This window comes from Salarias fasciatus, chromosome 14 (genome assembly GCF_902148845.1).
Source record: "Salarias fasciatus chromosome 14, fSalaFa1.1, whole genome shotgun sequence".
Taxonomy (NCBI): domain Eukaryota; kingdom Metazoa; phylum Chordata; class Actinopteri; order Blenniiformes; family Blenniidae; genus Salarias; species Salarias fasciatus.
In genome coordinates this window covers 10,860,377-10,879,507 of record NC_043758.1, presented here as the reverse complement: position 1 = coordinate 10,879,507, position 19,131 = coordinate 10,860,377, and the positions used below count along the sequence as shown (strand labels likewise).

The window sequence follows — 19,131 nt, the reverse complement described above, 5'->3', positions numbered from 1 at the left end:
TTTTTTCTTTTTCTGCTCTCAGCTCTGGGTGGAATAACTGCCAAAGTGGTGACTAAGTGCCTTGCTTGGGGCAACAGATCAAGGCTCCCAGTCAAATGGCTTTCTTAAGCAAAGTTCACGCCGCACAGTTGCCTCTTTTTGGAATCGGTTGACTCTTTCTCCCCTCTGCTCAGAGCTGCTGTTCCTTCACTGCGCAGTTCACTGTAGAAAATAAAAAAGGTGCCGCGCTCGCAGCACGCTGTGCAGGCACTGCCTTCGAGGGGTCGATCATTTTTATTCCCTTTTCACGCGCAGCGACGCCGGGAAGCGGGATCAGAAAGGCACGACAAGGTGGCCCCGATGATTCGCCCCGCCTAGGTAGCAGAAGCCAGTGGCATCGTCATAAATACACACACACACACACACGTAAAAGTCAGCTCGCTCCATCCCCTTCTGCCTTTCCTCCCAGCACAGCTAAAATGGAGGAGGTGGGCCACCGCTGCAGCTAAACAGCAGATCACCAGGGGTCTCCTTATTCCCTGCAGGGCCTCGCAGAGGTCAACACAACTAGAAAGTTTACGCTTGAACCGCTAAGTCAACCGAAATGAGAAAAAACCTTTTAAAGAGAATGGAGGGGAAGAAGTGAAGAACACTACCACCTACACTCCTCGTTCATAAATAGATTCTCATCCTAGACCGGCAATGTGTTTGAGTTAGTTTAGCCCTAATCGAAACCACCGAGATCTGATTCATGTGGATGCTATGATATGCAAGCTATTATTGTAGCGAACTGTGGCTGCGTTCCGCAGAGCCCGGAGAGAAGAGAGGGGGTTTTTTTATCAGCAGGGTTTACACAGAGAGAGAGTGAGGAAAGGAAGGATCAATAACTGGCCCTGTGGTCATCAGTTAACAAAGTAGTCTCCACTTAAAAGGCATGTTTGGCTTTCTGGTTAAGGGCAGCCAGATGATGCTAGCGGTTGAAAAAGGAAACATATGATATGAAAGTATGTGAGAATGAGAGGGCTGCATGATTCCTTTGTTAGTCGCTTGCCTTGTTTAGGCTATTAAAGCTGCGAGATGCTGTTTGTTTGCCCAGGGGGCTTTTAGCTAACATGGTGAGTCCAACTATAATAAGATGGACGGACTGCCAGAGTAACACAGTCTGTTTGTGTGGACTCGGCTGTCAGCTGGCACTTTACTGAAGGCACTGCTCGACCACGGTCCTCGTGTGTGGACTGCTGGGAACAAATCCAAATCAGCCATTAACGGTCCTTCTCAGTCTTCCCATTTTTTAACTCTCAGATACCTTCAACCTGGCGCAGTGGTCATGATTCAGTCCGAACTTTAGCAGCCGGATCGTGGTGGTAATGTTTGTCATTTATTGTAATTTCACTGTAGAAAGTGCATGTGGCAGAGAATATTGCAGGATGCAGCTTATTATTTCTGTTATTTTCCAAATTAAACATTTTGTAGTTCCTCCAGGGTCTTTTGGCCCCTTCGTGTGGTGTTTTTAATGTGAATTTCACATTTTTTATTTATTCTTTATTATTTCTTTCCCAAATCCCATGGAGATCAAAATCTGTTTTGCACAAATTGACAAAAGTCTAATATCAGATAGAGAAAAAAAATAAACTACAACCTCTTCAGAATGACAGTTTATAATAATGAATATTTTGTTGTTGTTGTTTTCCACAGTTATTGTTTGCTGCTGATCAAATTTCCCCACAGCAGAGGTTTTCAAAGTGTGGGAAAATGAGCCTGACCCTCAATAATAACCTGCTTTTTTTCATTTTTCTTTTTTTTTTACAGTGTAGCAGTTAAAATATTTCTTCCAAACCTCAACCTAAAGATGAAAAGAAGTTATTTGACATTGGCAGGGCATTGATGTTTTTATGGAGTTTGTTGTACAGAAGTTCAGACGTTTTCCACGCCTTGTAGAAATATGATGAGCGCATCCCTACTTGTTGCCAATTTGTCTCCACTCTGAACCTCGTTGGACTTAATGAAGACTTTGTTAATCCCCCTTTTTGTGCATAACCTTAGAGTTGTGAAAAGCGTCACCCCATCAACCTGTCCAGACACCTCCATCGAGTGCGATCTGATGCTGAGAGTCCTTGGCTCTTTACTGCACGGACAGAAACATCTTTTAAACACAGATTTATGCAGATAGCACTTTCACCGTAGCCTATAGCACTGCGGATGATATTTTAGCGCCGAACCTGCTCTGTCCCCATTACCTCAAACCACCACCAGATTGAGAGATCATATATTTTAATGAGACGTATAATAGCTCTTTAACCCATATCATTAGGGGAATATATACCTACCGTTTGCTCTTTGGGCAGTTAAACGAAAGGACTGTTTCCCTAATTACGCAGTGTGTAGGACAGGTCACGGGTTGGGGGTGTGTGTGTGTGTGTGTACGTTCAGGAATTATATGACCATTAAATATTCAATCGCAGCCCCCACCCCCCCCCCCCCCCCCCACCCCCCCACCCCCCCACCCCCCCACCCCTTCTTCAGCCCCCCTCGACCCAGCATCCATTAACGCCTCATCACCGTTTAACTAGCTCTGTTGTCAATCACCACAAGGCCGGGCCTCCAGAAGAAAATGTCTGGATACGGTTTCCTGCCTTCGCTTGTACGGCGACATGGAGAAGAAAGGGGGGAGAGCCAGAACGCTCTCAGGCGCTAACTGAAGGATGTCGCAGTCACAAGGACGATCGGCGTAAATGAAAATGTGTCTGCATTGTCACGTGAAATCATAAATCAGCTAAAAAAAAAAAAAAAAAAAAATATTCCAGCCTTGCATGTAACAGCAGAGTGCGCTTGTGTGTGTGTACGTGTGTGTGTGTGTGTGTGTGAGTGTCTATAAGTGATGTGGTCCCTTTTTTTTTTTCTAATTGAAAATAATAACTAATCCATGGATAACAAGCTCCTGTATAATCCAGAGCCTGATCCGTTCAGTTGTGGCCTATCTCGGCTGTAATAAAAGGCAGGAAATGAGAGGCAAGTGAGAGTGGTGGCTTGGACATTGACGCTTAATGTAATCTGCCTTGAAATCAAATTATTTGACCTGGAAAGCCTAACAATACAAAACTCCTGCCAGGCTGCTGTTAAATATTTAGCACGTGCCTGTCATGAATACAAATGGCGCGCAAATTAGAATCTACAGGCGCGTGACCCCCATATCACACCCCGGGAGCACGGGGGGCTGCCTCTGCTTTAAATGTTTTAATTACCAGGGCCGTGGCGTGGCGTGCCGCGCTACCTCGCCGAGCAGCATCACTTGAAGGACAAGCGGTGAAATTCATCCGCTGGTAAACACGAGTGATCTGGTGTCCAATGATCTCATCACATTAACTAAAACATGAGGATTCAATAAGGAGAGTGTCTGAATTATACCCGGCTATAATTATCGTTCCCAGCATCCTTGCTCAGGGTAGACCGCCGTCCTTTTTTTAAACTGTGTTCTTTCCAGCGGCTATATGATCTACCTCGGGGCTCCAGGGAGGCACTGTATTGCTCTTGTGCACTCTGCGCTGAAGGAAGATCCGTCTCAGTGATTTTGATGTAAGAAAATCTGGTTTGTATCGACTCGGTATTGATTAGTGGAGTTAGCCTCATCTCCTGTCGTTACTTCAGATAAATGGCCTTATTTGTTGTGTTATTATGTTCAACACAATCATGCCAGGAACAGTCAGAGGAATATTGAACCGACACTTCATTGGCTTCATGGCTTCTATTTGTTCCAGGAATTAAAGGATGTTTTCTGCCAGTGTAGCACTTCATAGAAAGTGGAAACGAGAGCACGCTGACAATCAATTACACCTTCACTTTAAAGGTCTTTTTTAAGCCCCGTCTTACAGAAGAACAGTCTGCGTTTATTCCTGATTTTTGTCCTGCCTAAATAATGATTGATTTTGAGATGAATAGTGCTACAGATTCAGTCTAGCCATCCCTCTTTTTATTTCCTCCTCTCTCCTCCCTATTCATTCAGGTTTGTCGTTCCCCCCACATTGAAATGATTAGTTATGCAAGGCTTGTAAGCACTGAATCAGAGTTATGGTCCCCAGGGAAATAAATTTGGCAGAAAATCAGTGTGAGAAGATTTAATTATCACGAGGAGACCTTTTTTCCTTGCTTTGGCCCACTGAAGCCCAAACTCCACTCCCTCTCTCTCCCTCTCCCTCTCTCTCTGTCTCTCTCTCTCTCTCTCTCTCTCTCTTTCTTTCTCCCCCTGCTCAGCTTCACACGCCACCGCCAAAAAAGCCCTGGCGTGCGGCATGGACGCCAGCCCTCTCCTTGCCTTCCTTCTCCTCCCAATTTGTTTCATTGCATGGTGATAAGCCAAGCAATTACTGCTTTATTGATTTTTCATCACTGCAAATTTAAAGTTGATTTTTTTTTTTTTTTTTTTTAAACCCCCCCACCCCACCTCCCGCTTCCCCTTCTGTCCCTCGGAGACGGCTCGGCAAAGTGATTAGGTGACCTCCCGTCCTGAGCGCTGCCGCCGGTCCCGTGGACGAGTGGAGGCGAATGCCGAATCCCGCCGTAACCCCGTTTGACCTCTTGTTGTCCCGGGCTAATGGGATGCTGACGCTCCCTGGTGGGGCTGTCAGCCACGGAGCCTATAGCTTAATAATTTCTGTAAAGATATCTATGGAATGACATGTTTGACTTGATAGCGGGCCCAGCACATCGCTGCCATAAGATAGATTATACAGAAATTGACCACGCGCGTTCCCGTCCCATGTTTATTCAGGTCAAGCAGACCGATGATTGACAGCCCCCTTTTACCCTCCGTGATTGGTAATCGTTTCTCGGGTCACCCTTATCAATTAACCTGCTGCCAGTAAACCAATGTGCGCTCAGCAGCTTCTCACTGAGTCACCAGCAGGACACATTTTCCAGATTTCCTCTCCCGGCCATTGAGGTCGAGGATGCTATCTGTCAAATCTGTTGAATATTAGATACTGAATGTGTGGAAAAAGTGTGCAGCATGTTGGTGCAGTGGCTCATATTCCTCGTCTTGAAGTGACACTACCGATTCCAGGAAGCTGTGTAGTTTGCATGTTCTCCCTGTACATCGGTTTTATCTGGTCACTCTGTTTTGTTTTGTTTTTTTTTCTCACAAATCATCAACATGGGTATGAAAATGATCGTCTCTAAATTGACCTGTAGATCTGTGTAAGTTGTGTTTTACTTGTGACTTTTCCAGCCATTGTCCACCGGCATCGACTCCAGACCCTCTCAATGCTAAGTTAGGAAAAAAACAATGTGGAAGACGGATGGATGGTCAGATCAGGTGATATGAAGTGGGTCAGTCTTTCTTCTTTAGTGCTTTTGCTCTTGATCCAACTTTATCCCAGCTGTGACTGGTTCATGTTTTTTCTTTTCATTTTAGTTTTTTTTTTTTTTTTTTTTTTTCTGCCGCATGTATTTTTTTGTAGTTACTATCAGCCGTGTTTCAGAAAACGAGCAGGGTTTGTTGTTTTAGGTCATTTCTCTTGATTTTTGTGCTTGTAACTTCAGCCTTATGGCCACCAGCTTTAGAATAATTAGACCTGTCAATTGATTTAACTGATTTAAATATACAATTCTGCATAGTAACTTTAAACTTTCAGAGCATAGGGAAAATACAATTTATTGTATTTCTATTTTAAAATATCATGTTGATACTGCAACAATGACAAATTTGCAATATTTTTTTCATCCCTAGATGGTTTCTAAAAACCCAAAGGCCAAACATTTTTCAATTACAGTGTAAGTAACACTTTGAAAAAATAAACTCTTGATCTAAAAAGGAAAAAAAACCTGATAATTTTGACTTCGATGTGGCCTGACAATAGAGCTGGAGTTTGCCGCCTTGGCGAACTGCAAACATCTCCAGCTTGAGAAAGTGCTTTTACACACACACATACACACGTCTGGACATGCTCACACACAGCAGTAGTGTGCTGGGCGCAGTCTGGCAGGGTGGTCAGACTGCTGTGAACACACACACACACACACACACACACACACACACACACACACACCCGCAGACTGTTGCAGGTCAAAGTGCTGGCATCATGGGTGGCTCTGGCCATGTGGGGCCCCTGTGAGGTTTGTCATTAGACATCAGAGGTCACTTGAGAGTGTGTGTTTTTGTGCAACTATATATGTGTGTGTATGCAATGCATGTGTGCTTGAAGGGATATTTATTTTTTTATTTTTTTTTTTTTTTCATTCATTTCAGGCGATTAACACTGCAAAACAAAACAAAAATTCCAATAGAATAACAAAAACACAGAATGCCTGAAAAAAGGGGAGTAGGAGGAAGAAAACTTATTTAATCCTACCCCCAAGCTCAACAATGGAAACACTATGAGCACATGGTTATGCTACAATACAAAATACAGTAAACAGTAGACAATAACAATTACACAATACCGACAATGGTAATTAACAAAAACCAGCTATTATGACGGACAGAATGGCAGAATGGACAAATAGCAGGAATGATAACGGACTAATAGCAGAATGGACAGATACTGGAATGGACAAATACCAGAATTGAGCAAGGTGAAGGACAGAATACAATTGAAGGTAATGGAACACTAATATAGACGATAAACCAACATGGATAATGGACAACATGTAAGCGACAGTAGGAGAACGTACATTATGGTGAAGAATAACACAATGATCAGTAACTGTAAATGACCAGGTGAATTACAAGATGCTGTACCTATATTTAGACCAGATCTGGTGTTTATAATACAGTTTAAATCGATTAATACTTTGGCATTGCTTGTGCTGTAAGTCCAAACTGTTCCAGAGTTTCACTCCACACACAGACACACAAAAACTTTTACGAGTAGTTCGAATTCTGGGTAATGTGAAATTAGCATAACCTCTCAAATCATGTGTTTGCTCTCGAATTATAAAGAAGCGTTGAAGATTGGATGGTAATAATTTATTGAAAGCTTTAAAGAGAATGATTGATGTGTTATATTTTACGAGATCATTGAATTTAAACAACTTTGACTGCGTAAACAAATTATGTGTGTGTTCTAATTACAGCTTTGAGGACCACAATCTATTGAGGTCACATTGTGGGAAATTGTGGGAAAGAATAAATTTTCACTGAAAAAAAATAAATTTTAGGTGTAAGTGAGATAGGAACAGTAAAAGATGAGGTTAGAGATGATGTGTGTGTTATGAAAACAGAGCGTTACCGCTCTTAAAAGCAGGATTTGTGTGTTTTTGTTGAGCTGATGCTTTTTGCTGGACAGAGTCTCCTTAAATCTGTTTGCGTCTGCGCTTCGGTTGTTTCAGCATCAAAGTCAAAATGCATAAAATACAAGACGACACAATTGAATAAACAGTGTAAATTTCACATATGACATGGTGTACTGTGTTTCCCCAAAATGTGTACAGATAATTCTTTCAGACTGTTTATCAAACAAAACAGAATTCAGATGTTTTATTGTGTAGCCACAAGAAAATGAAACCGATATTTTGGACAATTAATAAAACGGGGACACAGAGAGAGGGAGAGAGGTTTCATATAGAACCAATTCATCAGAATTTACGAAGTTTTTCTAAAATTCAGTGTTGAAAAATATGATATAATTTATATCGATATAACTTTTTGCATTAAGATATTAGTTTTAAGAGTAGCTACATTTCCCAGTTTTTTCCCTGCCTGCAGCATCTTTCAGTATGAGCGAGCTGCACGTCCGCCCCACCCCTCACACCTTAAGTTTGCAGACAGACACAACATAGTGACCGACAAAAACCACGACAAATTTGAAAGAGGAGCTGTCCAGCAAGTTTGGGTGATGGGTGCAATCTACCGACTGCAGATGATGGAGCCATAATTAGCTTATATGTTGGCCGATTGTGCCACTACAGACATGCATAGATACTGTATGACTTATAGATTCATCACTCACACACCTGCACAGCCCACACCATTATAGTCACACAAGTTTGCATCCTGCTGCTTGTTCCACAAAGAAAACGAGTTGTGAGGAGTTTTGAATTCACATGCAAATAATAGTTTCTTTTTTGTTTTGGGTAGTTTGCTCTTGATTTCCTCCAATAAAGCAGAATAAAGGAGAGTAATGTTTTACACCGGGCCAAGGTTATTAGTCCAACACTGAGGTCAGGGGAGGAGGAGGTGGGAGACATTTGCCTAATTAATTACAACAGACACACACACTCACACAGACACACACACTGCCATGACCTTTACTAATATAGTTAGGAGCAGACCACACAAACAGGATTCTGGCTGTCTGTCCCTCCTTGTACAAAACACACACACACACACACACACACACACACACTCACAGCAGAGTTAAAGGAGAATCAATTACAACTCCACTGTGGTGAAGGAGTCGGTTGCTTGATGGCTGCATGTGACAGGGTCTATAGGTCACGAGGTGTGCGTTCCTGTTTGTGAGCTGATGTTCATGTATCGAGTCCATTTCCAGGATTCAGATTACATCATTTTCATTTTAAAGACCTTGCTCCAATTAAGTAATTAGTTGCTTGGTGTTTCTCTAATTATAGAGTTGTTCATAAAAGAGCTGCTGACCAGCCAGCGATCGAAAAAACGGAGAGCGCTGCACTTTTTTTTCCCCGCATGCACACATTCAACACACATACACACACGCACGCACGCACGCACGCACGCATGCAGTCTAGTTTAAAATCAAGTTAATGCAGTCAAATGCTTGTTATTTCTGGTAAAGGGCAGGGCAGAACTCTATATTTCTCATCACACTAAAACGGCGCCGTGCTCAATAAAGCGCTCTCACAGACAGGCAATTATTATGCTTCATCTTGCTGTAAAGTTACAAATCAAAACCTTAATAATAAATTTGAAGGAGCATGCTGCTTCTTGTATATTGTGCACTGCCGTGAAGAACTCGGGTTTCTTGGTTATTTACATCATAAAATCTGTCATTGGAAGAGTTTCCTCACATACTGACTTTTTGTCGAAATCGTGTCCTCGCTGCAGACAGACAGAACCAGCGAAATGTTGAGCTGTGATAATTTGATGGAGTATAGGGAAACAAAATAAAATGCGAAATGTTGCAGACGCCACCAATCCACATTTGAAGTCTGTCAACAGAGAAAGTGGCTGTGATCTTGAAGATCTCACCACTCAGCCTGTGAAAGCTTCACTATTTAATGAGATTCTGTGATGCTGCCCAGACTCAGGACATCAGCTCACACTCATACTCTCTCTCTCTTTCTCTCTCTCTCGCTCTCGCTCTCTCACACACCTGGTTTTGGTTAGTCCTCTGTGTTTGCAGTTAGCATTGTGCAGTCAGGGCTTAGCTTGGATTTCAGATCGATAACTGACTTACATGCAGAATTTATGCATGATGATCATCAAAACTATTGATACTTTTTTCTGATATGACGTGTCTCGTGGTTAACCTAAAGTATAATGAAAACATGTTGTGATTGTGGGTTAACACCACAATAGGTACAAAGTTGATGACGAACGCCATCCTTAATAGTAAATTACTCATCGGTAGGTGCTTAAAAAAACTGGCATAAAGTTCATTTTAACATGAATTCAATTAACTGAACTTTTCTTTTGTGTGTTTTGTAGTAGTCTCTATAATTTTAACTTACCAGTTCTGATAACTAAAAATACTTTATTTCATTATATCGAATCAGTTGTTTGTTTGTTTTTTTATTATTTTTAAGTGGATGAAATAATCACAACTGAGAATGGAGAAATGGTTGGACCTTTTCAGTTTATGTGTTTTCTTGAGTGTAAAAATAACCGAGAAAAGAACAGTTTTCAATAAAATTTGAACTTCTTAATGGATGGATTGGAGAATAGACGAGGTCCGATTTGTTGTCTCTGCCCTGGATTATATTATGGATCAGACCAAAAACATTAAAAAAAGCATTTAATTGTGGTAGCAGTGTGATCCAGTGGCGATGGGGGTCAGTTGAGGAGAGGAAGTGTGGAGGACAGATGAGCAGAAGGAAGGGGGTTGAATGACAGAGGAGCGAGAGGAGCGGCAGGTCGGGAGGGATGAGGGGGAGATGTGGAAGAAGATAGCCCAGCGCGGCGCGTGGCGGCCATGTCATCCTGTCATTAGCGGGTTGTTTGGGTCTTTAATTCATCATTCAGGCCTTTATTGACTGGAAAGTGGGAGATCGCTATCGGCGAGAGACGGCACAAAAGTGTGTGTGTGCGTGCGACACTCAGCCACCAGCTGCTCTTCATTTCCTGATGCCAAATAGATATCGCATAAGATCATATAAACATATCGTGGCTATATCTTCTGAGGTCAAACAATGCTCAGGGCAACATTGGTGGGGGGGGCATGAACATATATGATACTGTAACTTCCACCTGAGTGTTACCGTGGCGATGTGTGACAGGCCTTTGATGACTGTGACAGTAGTTGACAGAAGGGAAAACTCCAGAGACCGGTTGACTCTGATAACAAGGTGAGCACCGCGGGGGACCCCTCGGCGCGTGTGTGTAGTGTCGTGGATGGAGCATTGTTTGAAGACATGGGGGTTTTATAAACCGGGGAGGGGTGCTGGGCGCAATTATGTGAGCGTGTGTGTGTGTGTGTGTGTGTGTGTGTGTGTGTGGGGGGGGGGGGGGGGGGGGGGGTCTCGTGGGAACACACATTAGACTAGCTTAGCCACCTGCTCTGTCATTGGACAGCTCCCTGTTCACACGAGCACTTACGAACACATTGGTACATACGCGCTCGCTCCTCGGGGATGCACTGGGGACATCTGGCTCTGCCTTGTCAGAAATTTTCCTCCATTTTGTGCGACCTGTTGACCCCGAGCGGCACAGGCGTCAGACATGCATCAGCGTCACACCATATCGCCGTGGCAGGATTGGGACTGGTGGTTTGAAGGTTTTAAGGCCGCCTGCAGAACCTGCACCATCCGTCTTCTGCATGGCTTCATCGTGGGGGGTCTGGCTGATCCCAGCTTACCGTGGGCAGGGTACGCCCTCCACAGGTAGCCAGTCCATCACAGGGAAAACACTGAAAGTCACACGTCTTCATTTATGTCTCTTTCCATGAACTGTTCTCAAATTAAATGAACCAGACACGCCTAAAAGGAACATTTTTGAGATTAGAATTATGAACCAATCCTCAGCAGCTGGAGCTTGTTTTATTCCAATCCACAGGTTTTGTTGGTGGTTTGATTCCCATCTCTGGTTTGAAATGTCCTTGAACCTCAAACTTGGCGTTTTCCCCAGAGGAAGTGGAGCAGCTTGCATGGCAGCCATTACCAGCGAGTGTATGCCTCGCTCACAGTGTGACAGTCCATTTACCAGATCACCTAATGCACATCTTTCGAAAAAGTGGAGAAAATGTGGGAAGAAAACACCCACACGCAGGGAGAACATGCAAACTCCACACAGAAACTTCTAACCACAACCACACCGTGTGACCCTGTTTTCTACCCTTTATTTTTCCAACACACTCTGCTGATCTGTTGTCATTTCCCTCGTCTCTACTCTGTCTTTCACTTCCTGCATCTCTTCCCTTCGTTTCTGTCTCTCACTTGTTAAGGTCTCATTTTTCACTGCCGAAGCTGCAGGGTATTAGTTATGCAAATATTGACGTGCAGCTTTGGCCTGCTAGCTATCAATTGAAATCAGCAAATCGATGGGCCTAATAGCTGCTCATTAGCCACTTGATACATTTCCAGGGCCTAACATCAGAACCTGTCAGCGGGGCCTGATCGATACAGTCTAAAAGTATTACCCGACCAAGGCCCGCGCCGGACACCTTTTTAATAACTTAAGTTGTTTGTCTGGCCTGGTGTAGAACAGTAAGGCCGACTCGGGGCCGGAGTACGACTGGCATAAACTTTTCTGTCACCTCAGCAAAATATCTCATTAGCAGCCGTTTTCACAGACACCAGGCAGGCACATTAGGTTTCCTAATTTATTTGTTTTAATCACAGTGGAATCCTCATCCATGAAGCAAAATGTCTTGCAGGGAGTCGTTTGGTACTGATAATGAAATCTCATCAGTGGGAATTAAATAAGTAACTGATTGTTTAATTTTTGTGTGTGTGTGTTGTTTTTTAGTCCAATTCCCAGTCATGCATCAGAGCTCGCCTGTTGTTTGGGCCCGGAGAATCGTACTGTAAAGACTTTGATGCAGCCAGGATGCTGCTGCTGCTGAGAACAGGGGCAGACCGGAGCCCCTCTATCGCCCCCAGCACACAGCCCTGCTAAGCTTAACTCAGCTGTTTGATGCCAAGCTCTGCGAGTGTGTGCCTGTGTGTGCTCGCCGTTGCATGTGTGTGTTTACTCGGCTCAAGGGTTACATAAACAAGAGCAGCTAGCCTACAGGTAAGACCCACAGGAGACCGGCGAGAGAGTGAGATGCAGCGCCAGTCTCTTACCTTGGCGCTCCCCAGGTGTTGTCGCCGTTGCCGGAGCTGGATATTTACTAATGAAGGGCGAGCTGGAAAATGACTAAAGGAGATAGTAAACAAAGTTACCACACACGCGCACGCACACATCGATTGCGCTCGTACGCGTGTGAGTGTGTTAATACAGTTAAGTTGGTGGAGGCAAGCATCCGCACATGTGTTTGTGTGCATCCCCAATGTATTTGGGGCTGCTGTAAAGAGATGGGGAGAATGTGGGCGGATGGGGGATTGGAGGCGGAGGCTGGCAGCAGGGCAGTTGGCCGCTGGTGCAGAGAGAGAAAGAATGGGGTGGGTGGGGGTGGGTGTGTGTGTGTGTGTGTGGGGAGGGATACAGCGGAGATAAATCATTAGAGAGCAGGTTATTGGAAATGCAGGGAGATAAAAGAGTGAAGAAGCCAGTAATTGCCTTAAAGATCAGACTACAAAGCATTACTTTGGATTTTACAAGGCCAGCCAGCAACAAAAGAGCAGTAATTTATGAGCTCAGTGTAAAAGAATAGCATAATTACATTAAAAATTAATGCTAATGAGGGCTAAAATGGGGAAGGTGGTTATTATGAAAGTTTGTATTCATCTTCCCTGGGTTGAATGATGGCTAGTGGCTTGATTAATGGCTTAATTTCTATCAATTAGCAGGCAAAAAAATCTCCACTGAGACGGGCCTAAATTGAGCATTGAATTACACATCTTTACTGCGGAGGAGGAGGAGGGGGGGCTGGCAGAGCAGGGAGAGGCACGATATTGAAACCTGGGAAACCGGGAGACGATGCCCCGCTTCAGCATGTGAGCTGGTTCTGTTGGGGGCAGTCGTGGGGTAGAAAAACTTAAACTTCCTTCAAAGAACTCCGATCGTACTGCTTTTCCTAAACTCCCACAACAAAGGAGCAGTTTTAGGTTGACTGTTGGACCTGATGTTCTTTAAGATATATTGTTAACAGCAGGCGTCTTTCATGATTGTTATATGCTTTAAATATAGATGGAGATATACTGTATTTTGTCTTTTTTGCACTTACAAACGATTCAGATCTAAATCAGCTTGTTATTAAAAAAATGGCAGTTTTGTGCTTTGTTTTTCTTTCACCTAGTTTTTGTGAATTTGACGTCTTTAAATCCATCAGACTATGATTAAACTGACCTCTTTTAAATGAGAAATGCCATTTTTACCCATTTTCTAAAGTCATAAATATATGTTGTATTTCCTTTACCACTCACCATAGATATAGAAGCAGATTATTTCTCCTTATTTGCTTCATTTCGGTACATCCATCACTACCTTTAACGCTTGTGTTTCCCATGTAATTCCAAAACTGTCAAAAAATTTGCTGCAATTTGAAGCACGTCAATAAAACAAGTTGTTAGTTTCCCCCTTTTTTTCACAAAACAACAAGTGCAGCAGTAATTTAGCTGGCACACCAACTCAGTCAATTACTGGAATTAATCTGCAGCAGCAATATATTCGGCTGGGCTGCTCTTGATTGACAAACTGGAGACCAAAGTCAAGTATACAAAGGCAAGGCTGCCTCAGCCTGAGGCCCAGCGTCGCCGCAGACATGTGTTGTGGAACAGCCCCCTCTTCTGGTGGCAACGTGCAACTGGCGCTCTCATCTTCAAGGCTGAAAGGAGACGAGCACAAATCTGTTTCCATTGGCTGGTTTGATTTTCTCTCCCCGTCTTTGGGTCTTAATCAATGAAGTGGACAAACAGCTATTTAGAGAGAACAATAGCCTATTGATTCCCAGCCACTCATCAGCGCCGCTGTCTATCTAACTAATTTCAGTAATGAGATGGCGAGTGAGTTTTCTGACTCCCCTCCTTTGTGCGAGCGTACGCACACACTCACTGACACACACGCGTGGATGTAATCATGCAAGGACACAGACACGCATTGACATACGTTGCTTCGTCATTATCAATTATTCAGATCCGTTACACGCAAGACAAAACTTTATTGACTGACTTTGATTCCATTTCCTGCGTCATAATAATGGCTGTGATACATTTCAGACACCAGACATGAAAGTCACAGATTAAAAAAATATTAACCCAGTTGGAAGCCGAGCATGATGTACATTTAATTGCGTCTCCTTTTGTTTCTCCCCCGTTCCGTCTCCTTCCCTGTGCCTGTTTTTTTTTTTTTTCTCTCTCCCTCAGCTTCCACTTTATCCGCCTCTCATCACCGGCAGAGACGCGCTCCTAATGCGGTGACAATCGAGTCGACCCGCTAAATTAATTTGCCAGATAATGTGTCAATATTAAATATCAACTTTGACCTCTCCGCGCTGCCGAGCGCGCCTGCCCAGCTACGGTATTGATTTTTGTCTGCCTCTGAGCTGGCCGGGTCCGCACTCAAAGTCCATTATTTTTGATTTTCTCATGAAATACATATCTTTTCCCGCTGACATCTGACAAACAGCATATGGAAGTCATTTTATCTACCAATAATGTGTTTGTCAAAAAAAAAAAAGAAAAAAGTCTGAGGTCTTAATGGATTCCGCACGGACAGCGCAGCAGCAGACGGGCCTGTCGAGGAGATGCTCGCAGATATGGGAGCGTGTGTGTGTGTGTGAGAATGCATGTTATTGTGGTAATTGTTTATTTAGGTCATTCATGCTCAAAATACATTAAAGTTGCCACTATCACACCACCATCGCCACTGCTCGCTACACGGCTGCACAGACGTGCAGCCGTGTAGCGAGCAGTGGCGATAGTGGTGTGAAGGACAGGCCGCAGTCTTGAGGAGGATATTGGTCCAGTGTTCGGGCTTCGTCTCGCAGCCCCGGCCAAGGTAATGACTATTTTTGGAGCCGCCGTGCAATGAGTCTCCGCTCACATCTCCCCGCACTGGATGACAGGCCGATAGTCTGTCACACAGCGAGGCTTTATTCCTCTTGTCACTCAGTTGTCCAATTCTGCACTGCATTAAAATCAAAACCCAAGTTTGTTTGAGTGCTATTATGAACTATAATTTGTGTGTGTGTGAGTGTATGTGTGAGAGAGAGAGAGAGATAAAGTGAGAGGGGTAGATAGCATGTGACGCTTTGCTGTGAAAGCTGGAGCAAATATTCATTTATTCATTAAACACCGGGGCCAGGAAGATCTGTTGTGACACCCTTTCTGTAGCTGCTAATGGATTGAATTAATTCCTGCTATTAGCTTCGATTGTTCACAGCGAGTGTGCACCGCGTGCATGGACGTGCACGTGCGCATGTATGTTATAATTAGTACATGTAGTATAGAGGATGTAGGAATTCATGCAAGGCGTGAGTGTGAGTAAGTTTTCCAAGACATGTACACGTGGGAGCGCTCGTATCACAATCCGTGTATCCTGTGCATGTGCGCGTACGTGCGTGTGTGTGTGTGTGTGTGTTCCCATTTGTGTACCTGTTTTCATGACACAGCCTACATCAGTGCTGCACGGAAACATGGATGTCTGCTGGATTGACAGATCGAGAGATGGGAGAGTGCAGGAGAGGACGGATGGATGGGGGAGAGAGGGATGAATATTGACTGATCAGTAGAAAGATTGACAGCCAGAGAATAATAGGAGCATTCAGACTATCTTTTTTTTTTTTTTTTTTTTTTTTTGCTGTCGCTAACTTTCCCAGCACACCTATTTTTGCCCTCCTACGCTACAAAGACTGCTCGTGAATCCTCGAAAATGATTGATTATCCGATATGCAGAATCCTGATGTGTTTATATCCAAGAGTAATTTATTGGAAACCCTTTGCGTCTTTCCGTTTGATTGGACAAGCTCAGGCAAAAACACTTTCTGATACATGAAAACTGTATGAAACCTAATCGCATTTAGTCCCTGTAATGAAATTCCATTGCAGTGAGTTTGTGTTCATATTCTGATTATTTTAGAATGCATTATCTGAGTGTAATTCACTGTCTGGCTATTACCTTGTTAGTATGCCCCCCCCCCCCTTTTGCCTTTTGTAGAAACTCTATGCCCTTGGCTAAGTAAGAGTCCTCTTGCACGGAGGCCAAGATTAAAATAGGAGAATATCAGATATTTCATACTGTGTGTGTCGGAGGGGATTATACAGAGAGACGGCCTCCTCCAAATCAAATCCGCTGCCTTTCAGAACATGACAAGGGGACGGCCGACACTCCCTGTCTGCGTACATGCGTGTCTGTTTCTGCACACGTGCGTGCTTTTTGTTCACTGTAACATGTGTTTCAGAGGGAACTTCTCTGGAGGAGCAAGTGCGAAGGATAAAGGACCTGGAGGCCATCGAGAGCGATTCCTTTGTTCCTCAGGCTTTCAAATCATCCCGGGATGATATAAAGGTGCGTTCTGTCTCTCTTTCTCTCCCTGCCCCTCACTCTCTCCAGCTTTTCACTCGGTCTCTTATTGAATTTCCCTCCCTGCAAAGCTGTGCCGTCTGTCCAGAGACAGCCCAGACCAAATCAAACATTCCCATTCAGCGCCGCTCGTTCTGACCTGAGACGGTCTCATCAGGCGCTCTCACTGTTCGCCGCCTCCGAAGCGGCGGCACCCACACAAAAGCCACAGCAGGCAGCAGCCAGCCCCTGCCTCCCTCTTCTCCAGGCCCCACGCCACCCCCCCGGTGGTGCAGATGCAGACAAAACACAGAAGTCATTATTGAAATGTTCCCGTCTCTGAAGGAACAGCGATTAGATTTGTTGGGGCTCATGGCTGTTTTGAAAAGACAGGCGACAACATGTGACAGCAAACCCTCAAAGACGTTCGGGATGGATCTCGGAGAGTCTGACAAAGGTCGCGACCCCTGTGGCGACATGCGGCATGTACCGACTGCTCATATCACAGCAATAACCTGCCTCACCTGAGCAGGAATGTACCGAGCCTCCACGGGATTCGTCAGGAACAGTTCTCTGGTTGATTTGATGATTTAGAGCTTATAAGCAACAAATACAGAGGCTTCATGCATCTGTGTTTTGATACCGGTGTGATATGTCAAAAAAGTATTTGTTTTTGCATTTGTGCATGACTGTTTACACAGCCAAGATTTTAAAATACTGACTGATACACACAGGTACAACAAAAACACCAGCACATTATTGAAAAGTCAATGAAAACAGCTGACATCAACTAAAAACTATCAAGAGTTTCTTTTCACTGCAGTGATTATGAGCTCTAATTTAAATGGGAAAAAAAAAATGAAAAAATATCAGCTCCTAATAAACATTCTAATATTTTGAGATCTGGTGTTTTTAAATACCTACAGTTGTTCCGCCTCACAAAACCTATGATAACGGTGAACTCTGGACAGTTTTTTTGAGTGATTTCATGCGATGCTTTGAGTTTGTAAATGTAGTCACCATAATTCAGCTTCAGATCAATCTGCCTGATCTTCCCCCTCAATATAGAAATACAGAGATGTGTATCATTTTTGAGAGTGTTTTAGCTTGTGTATAGCCTAATAGTTTTTAAATAGTTTTGTCAGTTTCAAACATTTCTTCAGCTTCACTGCAGATTCTGGTTAAAGAAAAATAGACATACTTATCAATTATTGTCATATTTTCAGACACTGTATTTTAAATTCTTGTGACTTAAAAGTAAAAAAAAAAAAGTAATCATTAATTCACCTTCTATACTTATAAAATGGAGTTCTGACTTTCAGGTGATTTCCGCTGACTGTGGGCTGAATACACTCTGTTCATGTTGTTAATCCGTCGCAGCGCAGAAAAATAAGCTATAAACATACATTCAACAAAAAATAAAACCTTGATTTAATAATATATTGTGTAACACTCCTAAAAAGGGCTGTAGTTGGAATAATAGATACTAATTGAATAAAGAAGTGACCACTAAATCCTTAGAATCATTGTAAACCAAAGCCGTACAGTAGAAGTGCCTCAGAACACGTGGTGGAAAAATATTGGCTTAGTTTTGGTAGAAGTTACTGATGTACATAAAGAAAGCAGTGTTTGTAAGTAGATTAATGAGCTGCTTACTTTAAAAACAGAAGTTCTTTTAATTAAATGCAAATTCAAGTTTACACAATTTTTTGAACAACTCTTGAGTTTCAGATCCGTCCTTTGAATATTGTTTTTATTATTACTTAAAAGATCTGGACAATGCAGCCTTGTTTGGGGATTTTTTTCATACTGTTAAAGAAATTTAACTTCACCTTATAATGTCTGCAAAAACAAGAATAGTTGCTCCATATATAGAGACGTTTAAACCTATAACACGTTTGAGTTATCATCTGAACTTATTAATTAAAGCTTTCTAACTAAATTGCGCCAAAACGTAAATGTTTGCAATAGCTTGATTGTATCTCAGTATTATTGCCCAAGAATACATGCTTGTGAGGTTTATTTAGTATTTAAAAACCGTTCCGCTTTGAGTTGTGACCATTAATAAATTTTAATCTACTGTTAATGAGGCGAGCTGAGTGAATCCTTTAATATCTCATACAGCAGCTCTTCAAGAGAAAATCCTGCCATTTTCCCCCCTCTTTCAAGCAGGCTGCAATCATTAGAAATGTATATTCAGCATATAGTTCCCAAGAAATGTGATGACTTGTTATCCTATCTGATATTTGGCACATCACCACGCTTATTAGTCTGTGTGTTTCATATCTCTCCCACTTTTTGTAAGCTGCCAAACGAATTTTAAATAGATTATTCCAACTGGGTAAACACTTGCTCTGGGGCTGGTATTAGGAGTGTTTGAAACATGAATGGATTTGGCAAAGTATTCATTTTGATATTTC

The 19,131-nt window shown here is 43.1% G+C and overlaps 1 protein-coding gene across 1 annotated transcript in view; it reads left to right on the top strand.

Moving 5' to 3' along the window:
- The window catches only part of rsrc1 (arginine/serine-rich coiled-coil 1), a 133,996-nt gene that overhangs the window by 110,806 nt on the left and 4,059 nt on the right, over nucleotides 1-19,131 (top strand). The window contains exon 8 of the mRNA XM_030108446.1: nucleotides 16,611-16,717. Within this exon, the coding sequence (XP_029964306.1) occupies nucleotides 16,611-16,717 (107 nt within the window). The remainder of the gene's footprint in view (nucleotides 1-16,610; nucleotides 16,718-19,131) is intronic.